Raw genomic sequence first — 18,731 nt, 5'->3', positions numbered from 1 at the left:
GGAGGGTGGGGGGGTGCGCGCAGTGGTGGTGCATGTCAAGTGCTGCCCTGGTGCTGCATGCCACGAACAGGCAACCAAGGTGGGGGCAGGGTAGGTGAGGGAAGTGGCCACCCTTCGTATCATCCGTGCACGTCAACATGTTTCACAACAGCACGCTGGCGACATGCACTTGGTGGCCTTCACTTTGGGGGAATTGAGATAAATGAGCAGCATGCTCCACGGCTCACCTTGCCTCTGCAACTGAGGCAGATCAGGCGGAGCCACAGTGATATGATTGGGATTGGGCTCCTAGCCTGCCCACCCATGCAAGCAACGCGGAGGCACCAAAGGGCCACCAAGCACTCCATAGCTTACCCCAACCCCCCAACCACCCCCCAACCCCCCCGCACCCCCCCCACTGCCCCCTACCCCTGGAACAGATTTGGAGTCCCATCACTAATTTATTGAACCACGGAGCAGTTGGACTGCACACGTTATATAATCTCCTCACCAACACTGCCATGTAGCAGTCACTGCTAGAGGCGCTCACAGCCCCTTGAAATCTCAGCATCCTGGTTAGGAGCTGTCTCCCCCCATGTCACAGGCTGACAGGGTAGCCATATAGCGTACTCATCTCTGGCCATCCGAGGGGTGACCAGCACTCTCTGGGAAGCATTAAGGGGCGGTCACACAGGGCCAGGAAGGGTGCTAAATACAGCCATGGGAACAACGTCACTCTCTCTCCCTTTCATGCTGCAGGAGGACCACGTCAGGATCATGGATCCTGGTGAACTGGCTGTATACCTGATAGTCTACAGAGAGTGGAGAAGACAGGAGGAAAGAATGACTGAGGCTCCTGACTACGCAAAGGCAGGAGCAGCAACCTCATGAAGAAGGGGCAGCTGGGACTCCTGCATACGCTGTCCAGGAGCGACAGTGAGCCATGGCTGGTTGGCGCATAGTGACACTCAGGGTCTATAGACACCGCCTGCCATTCCTGCAGATAACTGAGAACCAGTGTCGCCAATGACTGCACATGTATAGGCACCTGGTGGCTCACATCTGCCATTTCCTGCAGGACTTGGCACCAAGCGGACATGAAGGGCATCCATTACCAGTTGCTGTGAAAGTGACCATGGCGCTCAATTTCTATGCCAGTGGCTCCTTTCAGGGCTCCACAGGTGACCTCTCTGGGATCTCTCAATCTGCCACCCACAAATGCAGCCATGAGGTCACAGATGCCATTTTCTCCATGACACACAATTTTGTGCATTTCGCCCGGGACTGGGACAGTCAGGATGCAAAGGCCATTGGATTCGCCTGGATCTTGGGATTTCCACAGGTGCAGGGTGAGATTGACTGCACTCATGTGACACTCAGGTCTCTGTCGCTATACTTGGGGGACTTCATCAACCACAACGGCTTCCACACACTGAATGTGCAGCTGGTGTGCGACCACCAGAAATGCATCCTGCAGGTGCGTGCACGGTTTCCAGGGAGTGTGCACAATGCCTACATACTGAGTCACTCGCAGATCCCTGCAGTCTTCCAGGTTCCATAGAGGCTGCAGGGTTGGCTCCTCAGGGACAAGAGCTACCTACAGATGACACCCATGCAGTGGCCTCAGACTGCAACATAGTGACGGTATAATGAGGGTCATGCAGCAGCTCGCTACTTGGTGGAGCAGACAAATCGGGATGCTGAAGATGCAGTTCAGGTGCCTGGACCAGTCTGATGGAGCCCTGAAATACAGTCCGCAGAGGGTGTCATGCATCATCATTGTCAGCTGCAGCCTTTACAACCTTGCGCTGCAACAGGGATAGGATCTGGCTGAGGTGATGGAGGAGCTGGAGGTCTCCTCCGATGAGGACGCCGAAGGGGATGAGGGTGAGAAGGTGGTGATGATGATGGGAATGAGGCTCTCTTGCTGGCTGGACGAGGCAGGCACACTCGAGAGGTCGTCATAGCTGCCAGATTTGTGGCAGATGGTGACAACATGCAATGAGGTGTCGCCAAAGATCCTCACATCGCAGTTGTGAATGTTTGACTCCAATCTGGCTTATAGCAGCGCCAATACCCTCTCTGAGAATGCTCCTGTCATGGAGATGCAGTGGAGGCCCTAATAGTTGCTCAACAGATGATGATGATGACATGCCGTGAGGACACTCCATAGATCTTCACATAACCACTGAGAATGTCTGATTCCTGTCTGGCCGAGGGCAGCTTGCTCACGCTCCATGATCAGGGCTATCTCAGGGACGCAGCCATGAAACTTTAGACGAATCTGATGCTGTGCCCGCCTTCAACACCTTCAGGAACTGGTGCACAGAGTCACTGGTCGCAGATGCTGGTGTGATGGGGGCCAGCCCCACCTTAAAAGGTGCTGAGAGCACACAGAGAGTATGAGAGAACTCTGTGATGCCTGCCCATTACATTCTGGCAGCAATGACCAGCACTGCTGAGGTGCAGGCATCAGTAATGTTTCCAGGGAGTGTGAAGCTGGACCATCATTGTGGTGTGAAGGCTGCACAGAGCACAGGGAAGAGGCCCTGGAGTGAGACATCTGCCTTTTATCTTGTGCAGGAAGGTTTCACATCTGAGTGACAAGAAAACTGCTCATCAGAACAAGAAGCCAAAGGCAAGGAGACATTCTTAGGAGTTTATTGACAATAGTGAACAGTATCTACATGTGATCAACACCCATGGCCAGGTTGTGCAACTACTTTCACCAAACTTTCCTAACCCTGTCGCTACATCTTGGTGCTCCCCAGATATCCACAGCAGACTGCTGACTGCGTTGCCCTGTGATGACGTTGGCATGTGTCCTGTGGAAGGCTGAGACTTGGAGGGCCCTGGCCTGCTTTCGGGGTCCTGGTGTGTGGCAGTGGCACCCTCCTGGGCCTGTGAAGCTGGAGCTGCGTAGGTCACAGAAAGAGGGGATTCAGATGGGCCGGTCACTTCGAGTCACCTGGGTGGATGGCCCCTGAATATGCATCTCCTGATCCTCCTCCCTATGGGTGGCCAAGGGCCCCTGGCTGACTCTGAGTGGAAGGGGTAGCTGGTGTGAGATCGAGCTGCCCAGCACCCCTCTCGCCTACACACTCTTCGAGGCCAACTACGGCATCAGCAATTAAGTTAAGCCGGCACAACAATGCAGGAATGACATCCTGGACCAAGATCCCCATGGCAGCATCCATCCTGCCAGCGTTGACCTCAGTGTATTTCAATGCCGGCGCAATCACCTCAGCCTGAAGATAGACAGACTCCTCCATCGTACCTTGCAATCTGAGGAGTGCAGCGGACATTCCTTCCTGATGTTCCCAAGCTTGCCTTTGTGCTCCAACAACTTGACAAGACCAAGTCCAGAGTCCAGAAGTCATCTGACTCAGACTCAGCAACATTCTGGTCTCCAGCAGTCCTCTAAGTGCTGGGGACCTGGGAAGTCCCTGCCTCCGCCTGCTGTGCTCACCAGATTGTAATCCCAATGCTACCCGAAAGCTAGGTCCAACCTAGGTGTGTCTCTGCGCTGGTGAAGGGTGTGGGTGAGCGCTGTGATGGGACTTCAGGGAGGAAGTCTTCAGAGGTTTCTTCGGGGCTTGATTGGAGGCCCTGGGTCATGGATTCTGTTGGTGGTTTGGCTGATGTGCCTGCGAAGGCAAGGGGAGATAATTAGTGCATGGCAGTGGCCTGTGAAACAGGACACATCACTCACGGCATGGTGATCTGATGGATGTTGCACTGCTGGATCCTCACTTGGTAGAGCAGCGCCGACCTCACCGTCGGCACAGGACCGGTCCCGGTCATCACTGACCAGCTGGATGGCTGTTTTCGAATTCCGTCAGAACTTTGATTTCTGGCATCCCTCCACCTGTCTGCGACCTTTCCCTCCTGTCCCTCCTGTTGTGAGATGGCTTGTTCTACATGTATAGAGATGTGGAGGATGTATCAGGGCGCCTGCCAGGCCAGATGATAAGTATGCCTGACCTGTGTGGGTGGTGCGTGGTCCCATGGATGGGATGAGGACAATGCCGGTGTGTGTGGGAAAGAGTGAATGGTGATGACCCTTGCATGTCAATGAATGAGGGTCCTGTGGATATATGATGGGTTTGAGAGTGTGTGAGTTGAAGTGATGAGAAGAAAGACTTACCCTGGCGAAATGGAGGAGATCATTCATCCTTTTGTGGCACTGGGTGGCTATCACCCTCTGCAGGGCGTTTGTGCTGACCACCACTGCCACCGCCTCCCAAGCCGGGTTGGTGACTTTGCTGCCCATCCTGCGGTCAGAGCCGGGGTAGAGCACATCCTGGCGGGCCTGCCATGGCATCCAGCAGTCACTCGAGGGACCCGTTGTTGAAGCGGGGGACTATAATCTTGTTTCCTTTGCTGGCCACATCTCCTGGGCAGTGGTGGTGATGAGTGCTTTGCTGGTGGCTGCCTTTTAAAGATGGCAACCAGCATGCTGCAACAGCAGGGTGATGGCGGGCAGGCAAATGAGAACCCGCTCGCCATGGAAACGGTATGTTTCACAGGAGTGAATAAATAATGAGGCAGGCTTGGGAAGATACGGCAGGTCAGACTCCCATTTTACCTGCCTGCTACCGCACTTAGTGCAACTCTAGGAAAATTCCACCCGTTAACTCTGTTTCTCATCACAGATGCTTCCTAAGCCACTGAGTATTTCCAGCATTTTCCATTTTTATTATAGATTTCTGGCAGCTGCACTATTTTGCTTTTATATTTGCATACCTCACTTTGCATGTTCTTAAGTTCCAACTGGACAAGTTCCATTCTATTCTTCAGTGACATTTTAGAATACACAGAATCTACATACTATAGATCTAGTTACAAAGCTATAAATCTATTAGTGCATCATTCACTTAGTTCTTTGTGTGGTTTAGTCTTTATATTCTTGCAGTTCCCTAAACTGGAGTTCTGTTCTTGTAGGCCATTCACCACAGCTGTCATACTTTATGTTTTCCCTCTTTCAGATTAAACGTGATGACTCGGCAAATATTTCCCAGCCGGTTGTGAATATGCTCACTGAAATGCAACTTCTTGTTCACTGCTCTTTCCTGTACATTGTCATTGGTTGCCTAGAGGAATTTCATTGTTGCTACTGAGGGAAAATGGAGGGGGTGGGGTTGTGACGCTGAACTGAAGAGGCCTTTTCACTTTGCCGATGCTGCACAATCGTGCTTTAGCTCAAGTGAATTAATACAGTCATCTGTGGGCTTTACAAAGCTTCCATTTAATGAGTTTACTATTATAATGAATGCATGTCTCCAGGCACTGCACACAAAGCTTTAATGTTCTGTTCAATTTTTGGACAGGTTTATTTTTTGGTGGGGAGTATTAAAGAGAGAAAGAAACGGAAGGACATGAAAGATTAAATTTGCAGGATGTGTAGCCAATTCTCTTCACAAAAATACCAAAGGTAAGCATGAGATTTAAACATTTATAAGGTTCAACAAGGAATGCCATCTCATCTTGTTGTGCAAGAAATTTTCCATATTATTGCAATTAACTTAAACATCAATACAAATCTTACTCCTAACAGTAGGTGTTTTTGCAAAAAGAGTGAAGTGAGAAATTAAGGAGACAAAAGGAAGAAAAATTAGAATAATCATTCCAGAGGTGCACAACTGCAATTTTGCAGAAGTAGGTTACATTGTGTATGCATTTTCAAAAGTACTTCTCTTGCTTTGTTTGTTTTGAAGGTGACGATGAATAGCATATTGACCACATGCTTGTGTACAAGAGAGTAAAGGGCTATTCTCACATTTCCTAGCAGACAGCTATATTGTTGCTACACGCTGCCCTGGCCTGTCAGCTAAGAACCATTACAGAGAGAATCTAGAAAGAGAGAAAAAATAAATGTCCCTATAGAGCATACCATTTCTCACCCAGAAGGTGGAAAAGAAAAATTACTGTATGATCGTTACCATAATCAGATGCAGAGCAGCACATATAATTTTTTGGTGGTTCAGCCATTAGGTTTATCTTTTTCTCTGTAAGTTCTGTTCAATCTTTCCTCAAATACCACAACTAAAGCGGAGATGTATGGGTATAGGCCTGCATCACACAGGTGCAGCACCATAATGTTACAAAATTTGGGAGAAACAAGTTTTTAAAAATATGATAATGAGAATTTTAAATGGGAGATTGGGGCCAAGATCCAATGGCAGTCAGCAAGAACAGCGGTGATAAGCTCATAGGATCTGGTGTTGACTAGGATATGGCCAGGAAAGTTTTGGATGAGCTAAAATTTACAGAGTCTGCATAATGGGAGAATGGCTAGGAGAGCATTAGAATATTGGGTCCTGGAGGTGACCAAGGCCTGGATTATGGCTACATTAGCAGACAGGTTGATGCACAGTTGGAGGCAGGCAATGTTACAAAGGTAGAAGTAAGCAGAGTACATGGAGGCAGAAGCTCAGCTTGGGATCAAATACGATGCCAAGATTGCAACCAAAAGGATGGGCTCAATGGAAAAGGTGTGGAGTTTGGCATGAAGACCAAAGATGATGGCTCAATTTTCCCTGTGTTTAACTAGAAGAATCTGGAGATAGCATAATGAGAGCTAGGAAAGAAAGTTGTGAAGGATGTGGGTTCAAGGCTAGGGGAAGGGGAGGCGGAGCCTGGAAAGAGATGGGCAATGTGAAGGAAAATAAAGCAACAGGGATAGTTAACAAATGGCCACAATCTTCGTGACAGAGAAGGCCATGAGCTCCTCACACTTCTGGATGAGTGCGGAGGGAACAGAGAGAGGGGTTTAAGGAGACAGTAATAAAGAAAAGGAGCAAAGAAGGCAGGGAGTTAACTTTGCTCTTCAAAATGTTCTAGGACGACTGTATGGGTTTAACAGAGCAAAGCAAATGTTTCTTTCACCATGTTCAGTATCATATCTGAGGGAGAATAATACTAATTAGAGCTGTCTATGGTGCTGAAGTTTCAATTCAATGCCAAATACAGATATAGAACCAGATGCACTTACCAATGTTATCCTTCTCTTTGCAGGACACAGAATAACAACAGATTTCTCGATCCTGGATAGCAGATAGGTTCCTACAGAGTAAAGAAATGCAGATCACAGAACATGAATGTGAAAAATCCAGAAAAAGTATTTCAATATTAACTAAAATAGCTTCTACTTCGCACAACTGCGATCAATACAAAAGCCAAATACTGCAGATTCTGGAAACCTGAAATAAGAACAAAAAATGCTGGAGAAACTCAGCTGCTCAGACATCATCTTTGGAGAGAAACAGAATTAATGTTTTCAGATTGATGGGAAGGAACTTGTGCAGGCTGCTGCAACGGATACTATGGTCTAGATTTTCTACAGGAGCAATGCTCAGAGTGCTTACTTCCTTAAGAATCTATTTTTTTCTAAATGCCCTTCTGTGTCCAGGCCTGCAAGCCTTCAGCCATCTGTCCTGTGGAATGTGCCTGAGGCTTGCCTCAACCAACCTCTTCTACATTCTGTTGGGCTCCTATACAGGGGTACATATCATGACATCACTATTCCCAGCCAGAATGGAGATGGTTGGGTAATCCTCCCATTCACCAAGCCTGGAGACAGCAGTGCTATAAATAGCTGGGATTGATTTTACACACTTTGTTTTTATTATGTAATTATTCCCCATTCATTGCATTTTGTTAGAGAGATGACCCTGCTTTTATTGGGAGATACAAGTATAGTTTGGTTCATAAGTTCTTTTTGCATAGTTCAGTAAGGTTGTCTTAATTACCCTGCAGACTGTTTGCTGCGATGTGCTGTTTAAATAGACTTGGTTTGCTGCATAAATAGACCTTGTTTGCTTTAAAATGGACTGTCTACAACTCATCGTCTGTTGACATCTCTGAGTCAACCAATCTGCCTGATGAAGGCAAGGGAACCTGCTTAAAATATGCAAATTAGCTTTACTCCAGAAAAGCCAACAAAGGTTTGGGATGGGCAGAACTCCAACTCTGACCAAGATGACTCTGGATTCTGCCAAAATGGAAAATTCCAGTCTGTGTAAGGAAGCTGTGAGATTATTGTTATGCAAATCCAAAACATTTATCACCACATGTACTCCAGACCTTAATACATCTAAGAAAAAAATAATGGCTTACATTTTTTCAATCAACTGTTTCTCATCCAAGGCATTAGGAAGGTCTCTCTTATTTCCCAAGACTAACACCTATATAAAAAAAACAAGATGATTAATTTGAATGGATAACTTCAGTCTTCAAAGTATAATTGGTTTTTATTTCTGCTGATTTTGGTATTAAATCCTTCTTTACACACAAGCCATTTTGCAATTGTAATAATTCCTGTATTATTCAGGTAAATGTGCAGAACTATAAAAGCAGGTATGAAAGGTTGTATTTGAGAAGGAGATGATGGCACTTACAGTACAAAAACTAGGAGCAATTTATTCATCAGAATTTATGATCATTTACCCAATCAAAATGAAATCCTTCAATCATTTCGCTGCATCTGAAACTAGGAGCTCATTCAGTATCTCGTCCAACTGTCTATTAATGCAGTAATGTTGATCTGTCCAGAGAAATCTCGACTGATAGACATACATTTTATAAACACTAAATGGACCACAGAGAGGAGAAAGTGCACTGCTCTTTTAATTCTGGTCTCAGCAAGAATGATGGGTTACAAAGCTCTTTGCTTTGCCATTTGAAGGTGTCCCGCATGAGGCCAGCAGTCCCAGGCAGATTGGACCATTGCACAACTCCAGAGATAAGTTTTAACAATAGTTGGAGTCTGTCTTAGATCATCTTTAAAAATGGTTGCAAGAATTCACACTGGCATATTTGGAGCTATTTCTCAGCTGTAGTGCCCCACAAAATCCTCTGTATGCATTGCATTGCATTAGATTCCATATGTATGTTGGAAATACCAAGTTGTGAGCCAGGCTTAACATTGATTTTCACCAAAACCATTCAGTTTGGCTCTTAATATACAACTTCCAACAATTCTGTATCTGGCCATGACCACTACAATTAGCTGAATCTGAACTTCCCCCCTTTGTAGGATAGCGGTTAGAATTTTCCCAGTGCATTAGAGTCAATGTGGACCATTGTGAGTCTATATCCCACAAATACACGGGACACAGCATTCCAACTTCAATATTCTGTGCCAGAATTTGGAAATGAAGTCACATTGGTATTGAAATTTTGCAGTACTGAATATTTATCTCTCAAAATTCAGAGTAAAGAGATACATGAATATTATAGACAATGCAATTCAATCAGACAAACATACAAACATAGAGCTCATGTTGCAACGATCTTGTGGAATATTAGCAAAGTATAACTGTATAGTCTCCTTGATACTATTTGAAGCTATTGATCAGGATGAGATGTATGTCAGCATTCTGCAATCCTCCAGTAAGAGCATCCCTGCAACTTAGTCCATAATAAAGTCACCTTGAATTATTTAGTTGTAATAACAGATGCTCAGTACAGCAGGTATGAGCTAAAGGTCTGTGAACAATTATTGTGGGATTAGACCACCACCTGCATATTAGCCACTCCTGCAATTATATACTTTAGCCAACATTGGAGCTTTTATTTTTGTATTTGCCTTTGGCATTGGAATACTGGTTACAAACAGGAACCGATATACAAGTCACATCTGTGACTTCACCCCAAAATTGATACCAGGTCAGTGTTGCACTCATTACGCCCACCAAAAGACACTGTTTTCAGATTTGGGTCTCATTTGAATATTACTGGTACCTAGCAGCACTCCATGGGGTCACCCATTCCAGCTGGTGCATAGTCGACTGGCTTCTGCACGAAGAAGCCAGTAGGTGAATACTCCTCCTTGTCTCGCAAATTAGCTTTTCTTCCAAAAAAAAGGCAAATACTTACCTTTTCCTGAATGGCCTCCAGCAGTCCCTTTAATGACCAAGAGCTATGTGAGTCAACACTGAGCATAACTGGGACTAGCAGTTTCTGCCCATTTGTATGTGACAAATGTAGTCAGAGTTCGACAAGAGGTGCTTTACCCAGATTTGCAGGTTTAAAGAACATTCTGCACGGTTTGGGGCAGGAAGCCTTTTTCTGCCCCCAGGCAAATACAAAAATAAAAGCTCCAATGTTGGCTAAAGTATATAATTGCAGGAATGGCTTAATATGCAGGTGGTGGTCTAATCCCACAATAATTGTTCACAGACCTTTAGCTCATACCTGCCGAACTGAGCATCTGTTGAGATTGCGACTAGCAGGATAGATACGGTCAGTTGGGAGAATAATTGGTTTATAATAATTGGCCCATAACTTACACTTTAACAGAAACAAAAGCTGTAAACAACTTTAAACAGATTCTATTCAAGCGTTGTGCAATGACAAGTAACCAATTTTCTGAGGTTCTTTCATTTCTACTTGCTATTGTCACTGTTCGCAGAAATAATTGAATAATAATTACCTCTCACTTTGAACCATTTGTCAAGGACCAAGTTTAAATGATGGGATACAAATCTTTCTTACTTGCTTCTAACACAGCAATGGCACAAAAGGTACAAGAAAATGCATCAAGGAATGGAACATACCGATGCTACCAATATGAGAAGAACTAATTTATACTGAATTCAAGTGGTGACTGAGAAATGTTTCACTTTGAAATTCTAAGTTTATTCTCAATCTGCTGGATCTGCATCAATAATGTATCACTGGTAGTCCGTAGAATTATCTAACAGCTTTCCATTGACCTTGCATCCAAATTTTAAGTAATCCAGATAGACTTTCATAAAGAATCCCAAATACAAGCTGAAAAGGGTGACACAACACATACTAGAGAGCACTGTGAGTGCTGACTGTGTTTATAGAAAAAGAATGAAGGACAGAATAAAATCCTTCACAGATGGAGAAAATAATTCATGGCTCCAAAAAGGCTGATTAGCTTGCAAAGTCAGACAATTTATTGAGACATCCAAGCTAACACAAAATATGATTACACATCCCACACCCCCCACCCCCAACCCCCGCACCCTCCATGTCCTCTTGAAGTTCCACACCATCCTCCTCGCAGCTCACAACACTCCCAGGCTTTGTATCATATGCAAACTTTGAAATTGTCTCCTGCACACCAAGATCTAGATCATTAATATATATTATGAAAAGCAAGGGTCTCAATGCCGACTATGGGGAACTCCACCACAAACCTTCCTCCAGCCCAAAAAATATCCACTGACCATTACTCTCTGCTTCCTTAAGCCTTCCTTCAGCCAATTTTGTATCCACGTTGCTATTGTCCCTTTTATTCCATGAGCAATGACTTTTCTCACAAGTCTGTTGTGTGGCACTCTGTCAAGTACTTTTTCAAAGTCCATGTACACCACATCAACAGCATTACCCTCAATCTTTTCTATTAGCTCTGCAAAAGCTTCCAGCAAGTTATTTAAACACAATTTCCAGTTTAGAAACCCATGCTGGCTCTTCCTTATCAACACATATTTTTCCACATGACTATTAATTCTATCCCGAATAATTGTTTCTAGAATCTCACCCACCAATGAAGTTAAACTGACTGCTCTGTAATTTCTGGGCTTATCCTTACAGCCTTTTTTGAACAAGGGTGTAATGTTTGCAATACTCCAGTCCTCTGACACCATCGCAGAGCCTAGGAAAGACTGAAAGATTATGGCCAGTGCCCCTGCAGTTTCTACCCTCACTTCCTTCAAAATCCTTGGATCCATCTCATTCAGTCCCGGTGCCTTGTCAACTTTAAGTACTGACGGTCTATTCAACACATCCTCCTCGTCAGTTTTGAACCTTTCTAGTGACAGGGTTTCCTTGTCTGTCACCAATGATCTGGGTAGCACCTACCTCCTTGGTAAAGACGGATGCAAAGTGTTCATTTAATACCTCAGCCATGGCCCATTCGTCCATGTGTAAATTCCCTTTTAGATTCCTAATCGGCCCTACTCCTCCTTTTACTATTTATATGTCTACAGAAGACTTTGGGATTCCCCTTTATGTTGGCTGCCAGTCTTTTCTCATAATCCCTCTTTGCTTCTCTAATATGCTTTTTTACATCCACTCTGAACATTCTGTATTCCTTTTGCTTCTCAATTGTATTTTCAACCTGACACCTGTCATAAGCACACTTTTTCTTCTTTATTTTAATCTCAATCTCCTTTTTCAACCAGGGGGCTCCGGGTTTGTTTAGCCTAACTTTCCCTTTTGATAGAATATACCTCGACGCACAGGTATTAAATATGTGCCTGAACCAATTCTCTTTTGTTCCGCTACAGTTTTGCCTGCCAATTTTTCGTTCCAGTCTATGTTGCCCAGCTCCATTCTTGCCCCATCAAAGTTGGCTCTTGCCCAGTTAATTATTCCTTCTTTGGATTGCCCATTGTCCTTTTCTATCATCATCCTAAAACATATAATACAATGGTCACTGTCTCCTAAATGTTCCCCCACTGACACTTGATCTACTTGGCCCATCTCATTTACAAGAACCAGGTGCAACAGTTTGTCTTTTCTATTGGATTGGACACACACAAAATTCTCCTGAACACAATCTAGGAACTTTTGCCCCTCTCCAATCTTTACACTACCACTGTACCAGTCTACATTTAGGTAATTAATGTCCCCCAATCTACTCTATAACACTTGCATTTCTGTAATTTCCCTGCAGATTTGTTCTTCTACACCCTTCTCACAATTTGGTGGTCTATAGACTACACCGAGCAATGTAGTTGCACCCTATTTGTTCTTTAGCCCTAGCCAAATTGATTCTGTCCTTGAACCCTCTGGGACATCCTCTTTCTCCAGCACTGCAATGCTCTCCTTAACCAATACTGACACCCCTCCTCCTTTCGTTCCTTTCTTATCTCTTCTGAATACCTTGTACCCGGGGATATTTAGCATTCAGTTCTGCCCTTTCTTCTGCCAGGTATCTGTTATCGCCACAACACCTTATTTCCACATGGCAACCTGTACCTATAACTCCCCAATCTTATTTACTATACTCTGTCCATTCACATACATGCACAGTAACCCTGATTTAGATTTTGTTACTTTCTCCCTTGCCCTGACTTTGCTGATTAACTTACTATTCTTTATACTAGTGCTATCTGTCCCTTCCAGTATTTTGTGCACCCTGGTATTCCTCTCTAATATTTTTCTCTTCGTTCCCACACCCCTGTTGAGTTAGTTTAAAGCCCTCCCAACAACACTAGCAAAGCGACCCACAAGGAACTCAGTCCCAACTCTGTTCAGGTGCAACCTGTCCGGCTTGAACAGGTGCCATCTCCCCCAGAGCCAGTCCCAGTGTCCCAGAAATCTAAAGTCCTTCCTCCTGCACCATCTTTCGAGCTACACATTCATCTGCTTTATCCTCCTATTTCTGTACTTAGTGGCATGCGGCACTGGGAGTAATCCGGAGATGACTACATTTGAGGTCCTGCTTGCTAATTTTCTATCAAGCTCCCTAAATTCTGATTGCAGGACCACATCCCCCTTCCTACCCAAGTCATTGGTATCAATGTAGACCATGACCTCTGGCTGTTCACCCTCCCCCAGAAGAATGTCCTGCATTTACTCTGTGACATCCATGACCCTGGCACCAGGGAGACAATATACCATCCTGAAGTCACATCTACAGCCACAGAAATGCCTGTCTGTTCCCCTAACTAATGAATCCACTGTCACTATAGCTCTTCCTTTCTTCTTTCTCCCCTCCTGTACAGCTGAGCCACTTGTGGTGCCACAAACTTGTTATGACTGCGTTCCTCTGAGGAACCAGCGCCTTCACCAGCTTCCAAAAATGGAAAAAATGAACCCCAGGGGACTCCTGCACTACCTGCCTATTTCCCTTGGACTACCTGGGGGTCATCCATTCCCCCTTTGTCTCCAGGCCCTTAAGCTGTGATGTGGCCACCTCTTTGAATGTGCTATCCACATAGCTCTCAGTCTCACAGGCGTGCCACAGTGACTCCAGCTGCCACTCAAGCTCTGAAACTCAGAGCTCAAGTTTCTGCAGCTGGCAACACTTCCTGTGGTCAGTTAGGACACCAGTAGCATCCATGACTTTGCACTTAATACAGGACATGCATTCCACTTGACTTAGCTGCCTCGCCATGTCTTAACTCTACTTCCCTTATGTTAGCCTTTTTATACTTGGGATTATTTATATTACTTTATCATTTTGGCCCTAAATTTCCCTTATTCCTGGCGCTTCTCAGTTAAATCCAAGTTTAGCAACTTGTTTAAAAATATTACACTTCTCTAATTTACTCGCCAGTTCTTATTTACCAAGGCTGCCGCTCTTCTTTATAAGGAAAGGTAGAAAAAGAAAGAAGCACCTCCTCCCTTCGCACAGAACTCCAATTGAAGCACTCAACTGCAGCCAAAAAAGCATTCCAGTGCTGTTTAAAGTCAGCACTATAAGATAGCCTACTTTTATACTCTCTGAACTGAGCCTCTGAAAACTTGATTAAGCCAGTTATCTAATTAATTAGTTGCAGCTGCAAACAGGGCCTGTATGAGCCCTGTTTTAAGGCTGGACTGAAACTCACCTTCTTCTAAGCCTAACTGCAACTTTTAGTTAATTGCTAAATTAAAGTAAGACCAGGCTTTAGATAGTCATTAGGACAATACCCAAGAATATGAGAAGTAAAGGGAACAACAATTTATACTGTACGAGAAGAGTGTGCTGATTGGTATGTAAGTTCATTCTGATTGGTAGGGGTTTTGACAAGGAGGAGGCACCAGTTGATACTCTTTCGAGTACAAACCTGTTTCCATCTGTTTCAGATGAAGTCACATTGTTCCATAGTTTGCCATTGTGAGATTTGAACTCTTGATACTCTTTTGAGTAAACCTGTTTCCATCTGTTTCAGATGAAGTTACATTGTTTCATAGTTTGCCATTGTGAGATTTGAACTCTTGATACTCTTTTGAGTAAACCTGTTTCCATCTGTTTCAGATGAAGTTACATTGTTTCATAGTTTGCCATTGTGAGATTTGAACGTTTGATCTTGGGGTTACAAACCCAGTACCATAACCACTTGGCTACTTAGGCCAAGCCCTTGAACTCTTGATACTCTTTTGAGTAAACCTGTTTCCATCTGTTTCAGATGAAGTTACATTGTTTCATAGTTTGCCATTGTGAGATTTGAACTCTTGATCTTGGGGTTACAAACCCAGTGCCATAACCACTTGGCTATTTAAGCCAAGCGCACCAGTTGATGGTGACTAATAATTAACTGTCAAGCATTGCTTGAAATTTAAACCAGGCAGATTGACTCTGATTGGTCAAGGCACTGCCCTGAAGAATGAATCAGCAAATGGCTGTCACTTATTTTGTGTCACTGAAACAGGTGTAATGTGTGTGATGGTGTGGATGAATGTTTGCTAGAGTGGTTGGGGAGGATTTAAGTGAAAATGGCAGGGGGATGGGAACCCATGCAAGGAGTCAGCAGGCGGGGTGGAATCAAGGACAAGAACAAAAGACAGAAAGGGGAATAAGAAGTGATAGGCAGAGAAATCAAGGGCAAGAATCAAACAAGGCCTCAGTGAAAAATAGTGGGAACGGGACGAGTAATGTTAAAAAGACAAGCCTAAAGGCTTTGTGCCTTAACGTGTGGAGCATTCACAAAAAATTGGATGAATTAACCATGCAAATAGATGTAAACAGGTATTATATAGTTGGGATTATGAAGACATGGCTGCAGGATGACCAGAGATGGGAACTGAACATCCAGGGGAATTCACTATTTAGGAAGGACAGACAAAAAGGAAAAGGCAGTGGAGTTGCATTGCTGGTTAAGGAGGAAATTAATGCAATAGTGGGGAAAGATATTAGCTCCGATGATGTGAACTCTGTATGGGCAGAGCTGAGAAACACTAAGAGTCAAAAAACGTTAATGGGGGTTGTAAATAAACCCCCAAATTGTAGTCGTGATTTTGGGAATGGCATTAAACAGGAAATTAGTGATGCATGCAAGGAACATTTGTAATTATGGGTGACTTTAATATGCATATAGATTGGGCAAATCAAATTACTAACAATACCATAGAGGAGGAATTCTTGGAGTGTATATGGGATGGTTTTCTGGACCAATATGATGAGGAACTAACTAGAGAACAGGCCATCCAAGACTGGGTATTGTGTAATGAGAAAGGAATAATTGGCAATCTAGTTGTGGAAGGCCCCTTGGGAATGATTGACCATAATATGATAGAATTCTTCATCAAAATGGAGAGTAACATATTTGATTCTGAGACTAGGGTCCTGAATCTTAATAAAGGAAACTACAATAGTATGAGGTGCAAGTTGGCTATGATGGATTGGGAAACGTTACTTGAAGGGATGACGGTGGGTAGGGAATGGCAAACATTCAAAGAGTGCATGGGTGAACTGCAACAATTATTTATTCCTGTCTGGCACAAAAGTAAAATAGGAAAGGTGGCCAAAACATGGCTTATAAGGGAAATTAGAGATAGTATTAGATCCAAGGAAGAGGCATACACATTAGAAATCAGCAAAGGAGGACCAAGGGATTGATTAAGAAGGGGAAAATAGAGTACGAGAGTAAGCTTGTGGGGAATATAAAAACTGGCTGTAGGTATGTGAAGAGAAAAAGATTAGTGAAGACAAATATAGGTCCCTTACAGTCAGAAACAGGGGAATTTATAATGGGAAACAAAGAAATGGCTGACCAACTAAGTACATACGTTGGTTCTATCTTCACAAAGAAGGACACAAATAACAGACCAGAAATGTTGGGGAACACAGGGTTTAGTGAGAGGGAGGAACTGAAAGAAATCAGTATTAGTAGGGAAATGGTGTTGGGGAAATTGATGGGATTAAAGGCCGATAAATTCCCAGGGCCTGATAATCTACATCCCAAAGTACTTAAGGAAGTGGCCCTTGAAATAGTGGATGCTTTGGTGGTCATCTTCAGAGTTTCTATAGACTCTGGAACAGTTCCTACAGATTGGAGGGTAGCTAATGTAACCTCACTATTTAAAAAGGGAGGTAGAGAGAAAACAGGGAATTATAGACCAGTCAGCCTGACGTCGGTAGTGGGGAAAATTCTACAGTCCATTATAAAAGATTTAATAGCTGAGCACTTGGAAAACAGTAACAGAATCGGACAGAGTCAGCAGGATTTACAAAAGGGAAATCATGCTTGACAAATCTACTGGAATTTTTTGAGGATGTAACTAGTAGAGTTGATGAGGGGGAGCCAGTGGATGTGGGTTATTTGGACTTTCAGGAGGCTTTTGCCAAAATCTCACATAAGAGACTAGCGTGTAAAATTAAAGCGCATGGGATTGGGGGTAGTGTATTGAGATGGATAGAAAACTGGTTGGCAGACAGGAAACAAAGAGTAGGAATAAACGGGTCTTTTTCCGAATGGCAGACAGTGACTAGTGGGGTACCGCAGGGATTGGTGCTGGGACCCCAGCTATTCACAATATATATTAATGATTTAGATGAGGGAGCTAAATGTAATAACTCCAAATTTGTAGATGGCACAAAGCTGGGTGGGAGGTGAGCTGTGAGGAGGCTGCAGAACTGCTTCAGTGTGATTTGGACAAGCTGAGTGAGTGGGCAAATGCATGGCAGATGCAGTATAATGTGGATAAATGTGACTTTGGTAGCAAAAACAGGAAGGCAGATTATTATCTGAATGGCCATAAATTGAGAGAGGGGAATGTGCCACAAGACCTGGGTGCCCTCATACACCAGTCACTGAAGATAAGCATGCAGGTGGTAAAGAAGTCAAATGGTATGTTGGCCTTCATAGCGAAAGGACTCGAATACAGGAGCAGGGATGTCATGCTGCAATTATACAGGGCCTTGGTGAGTCCACACCTGGAATATTGTGTGCAGTTTTGGTCACCTTATCTGAGGAAGGATGTTCTTGCTATCGAGGGAGTGCAGCGAAGATTTACCAGACTGTTTCCTGGGATGGCGGGACTGACATGTGAGGAGAAATTGAGTCGGTTAGGATTATATTCGTTGGAATTCAGAAGAATGAAGGGATCTCTAGAAACCTATAAAATTCTAACAGGACTAGACAGGGTAGATGCAGGAAGGATGTTCCTGATGGTGGGGGAGTCCAGAACCAGGGGTCACAGTCTGAGGATATGGGGTAGACCATTTAGGACTGAGATGAGGAGAAATTTCTTCACCCAGAGAGTGGTGAGCCTGCGGAATTCGCTACCACAGAAAGTAGTTGAGGCCAAAATATTGTTTATTTTCAAGGAGGAGTTAGATATAGCTGTTGGGGTGAAAGGAATCAAAGGATATGGGGAGAAAGCGGGAGTAGACTGTTGAGTTGGGTGATCAGCCATGATCATGATGAATGGCGGAGCAGGCTCGAATATGTTCATTCTGACTGAAAAGAACAGGGCCCTGTGTTTTAATATATGTAGCTTCCAGAACACGCAAATGCATCACACTGCAAGCCCAACAATCTTAAATTGGTCAGTAATTCTTAGCAAACTGAGGATTATTTAGCAAATGTTGTCCAATCGCGGAACCATATCTAATGTTGGACACTGTTTTGAGGTTTTCAAGCACAGGCTGGTTGGGTACAGTCTGTACCCTGCCCGTTGTGAGCAGCTGAAGGGACATAAGATCCACCAATCTTTGGGACGAATGGCCTACATACCTAGCGTCACATTGGCACTGAAATTCATATACTATATTACTCATTTGTCTGATAGGCAGAATGTTTTTTTGGCTTGACAGCAGCATCCTGTTAGTGGCAAGTACCTTT

General features: G+C 44.2%; 1 protein-coding gene across 1 annotated transcript in view; it reads right to left on the bottom strand.

Moving 5' to 3' along the window:
• LOC121293201 (ADP-ribosylation factor-like protein 8B-A) overlaps window positions 1–18,731 on the bottom strand; it is a 103,948-nt gene that overhangs the window by 9,069 nt on the left and 76,148 nt on the right. The window contains exons 5-6 of the mRNA XM_041216017.1: window positions 8,098–8,165; window positions 6,974–7,044 (exon numbers count right to left, since the gene is read on the bottom strand). Coding sequence (XP_041071951.1) covers window positions 6,974–7,044; window positions 8,098–8,165 — 139 coding nt within the window. The remainder of the gene's footprint in view (window positions 1–6,973; window positions 7,045–8,097; window positions 8,166–18,731) is intronic.

Source organism: Carcharodon carcharias, chromosome 21, assembly GCF_017639515.1.
Source record: "Carcharodon carcharias isolate sCarCar2 chromosome 21, sCarCar2.pri, whole genome shotgun sequence".
NCBI classification, from domain to species: domain Eukaryota; kingdom Metazoa; phylum Chordata; class Chondrichthyes; order Lamniformes; family Lamnidae; genus Carcharodon; species Carcharodon carcharias.
This window is presented reverse-complemented; position numbering and strand designations above follow the sequence as displayed.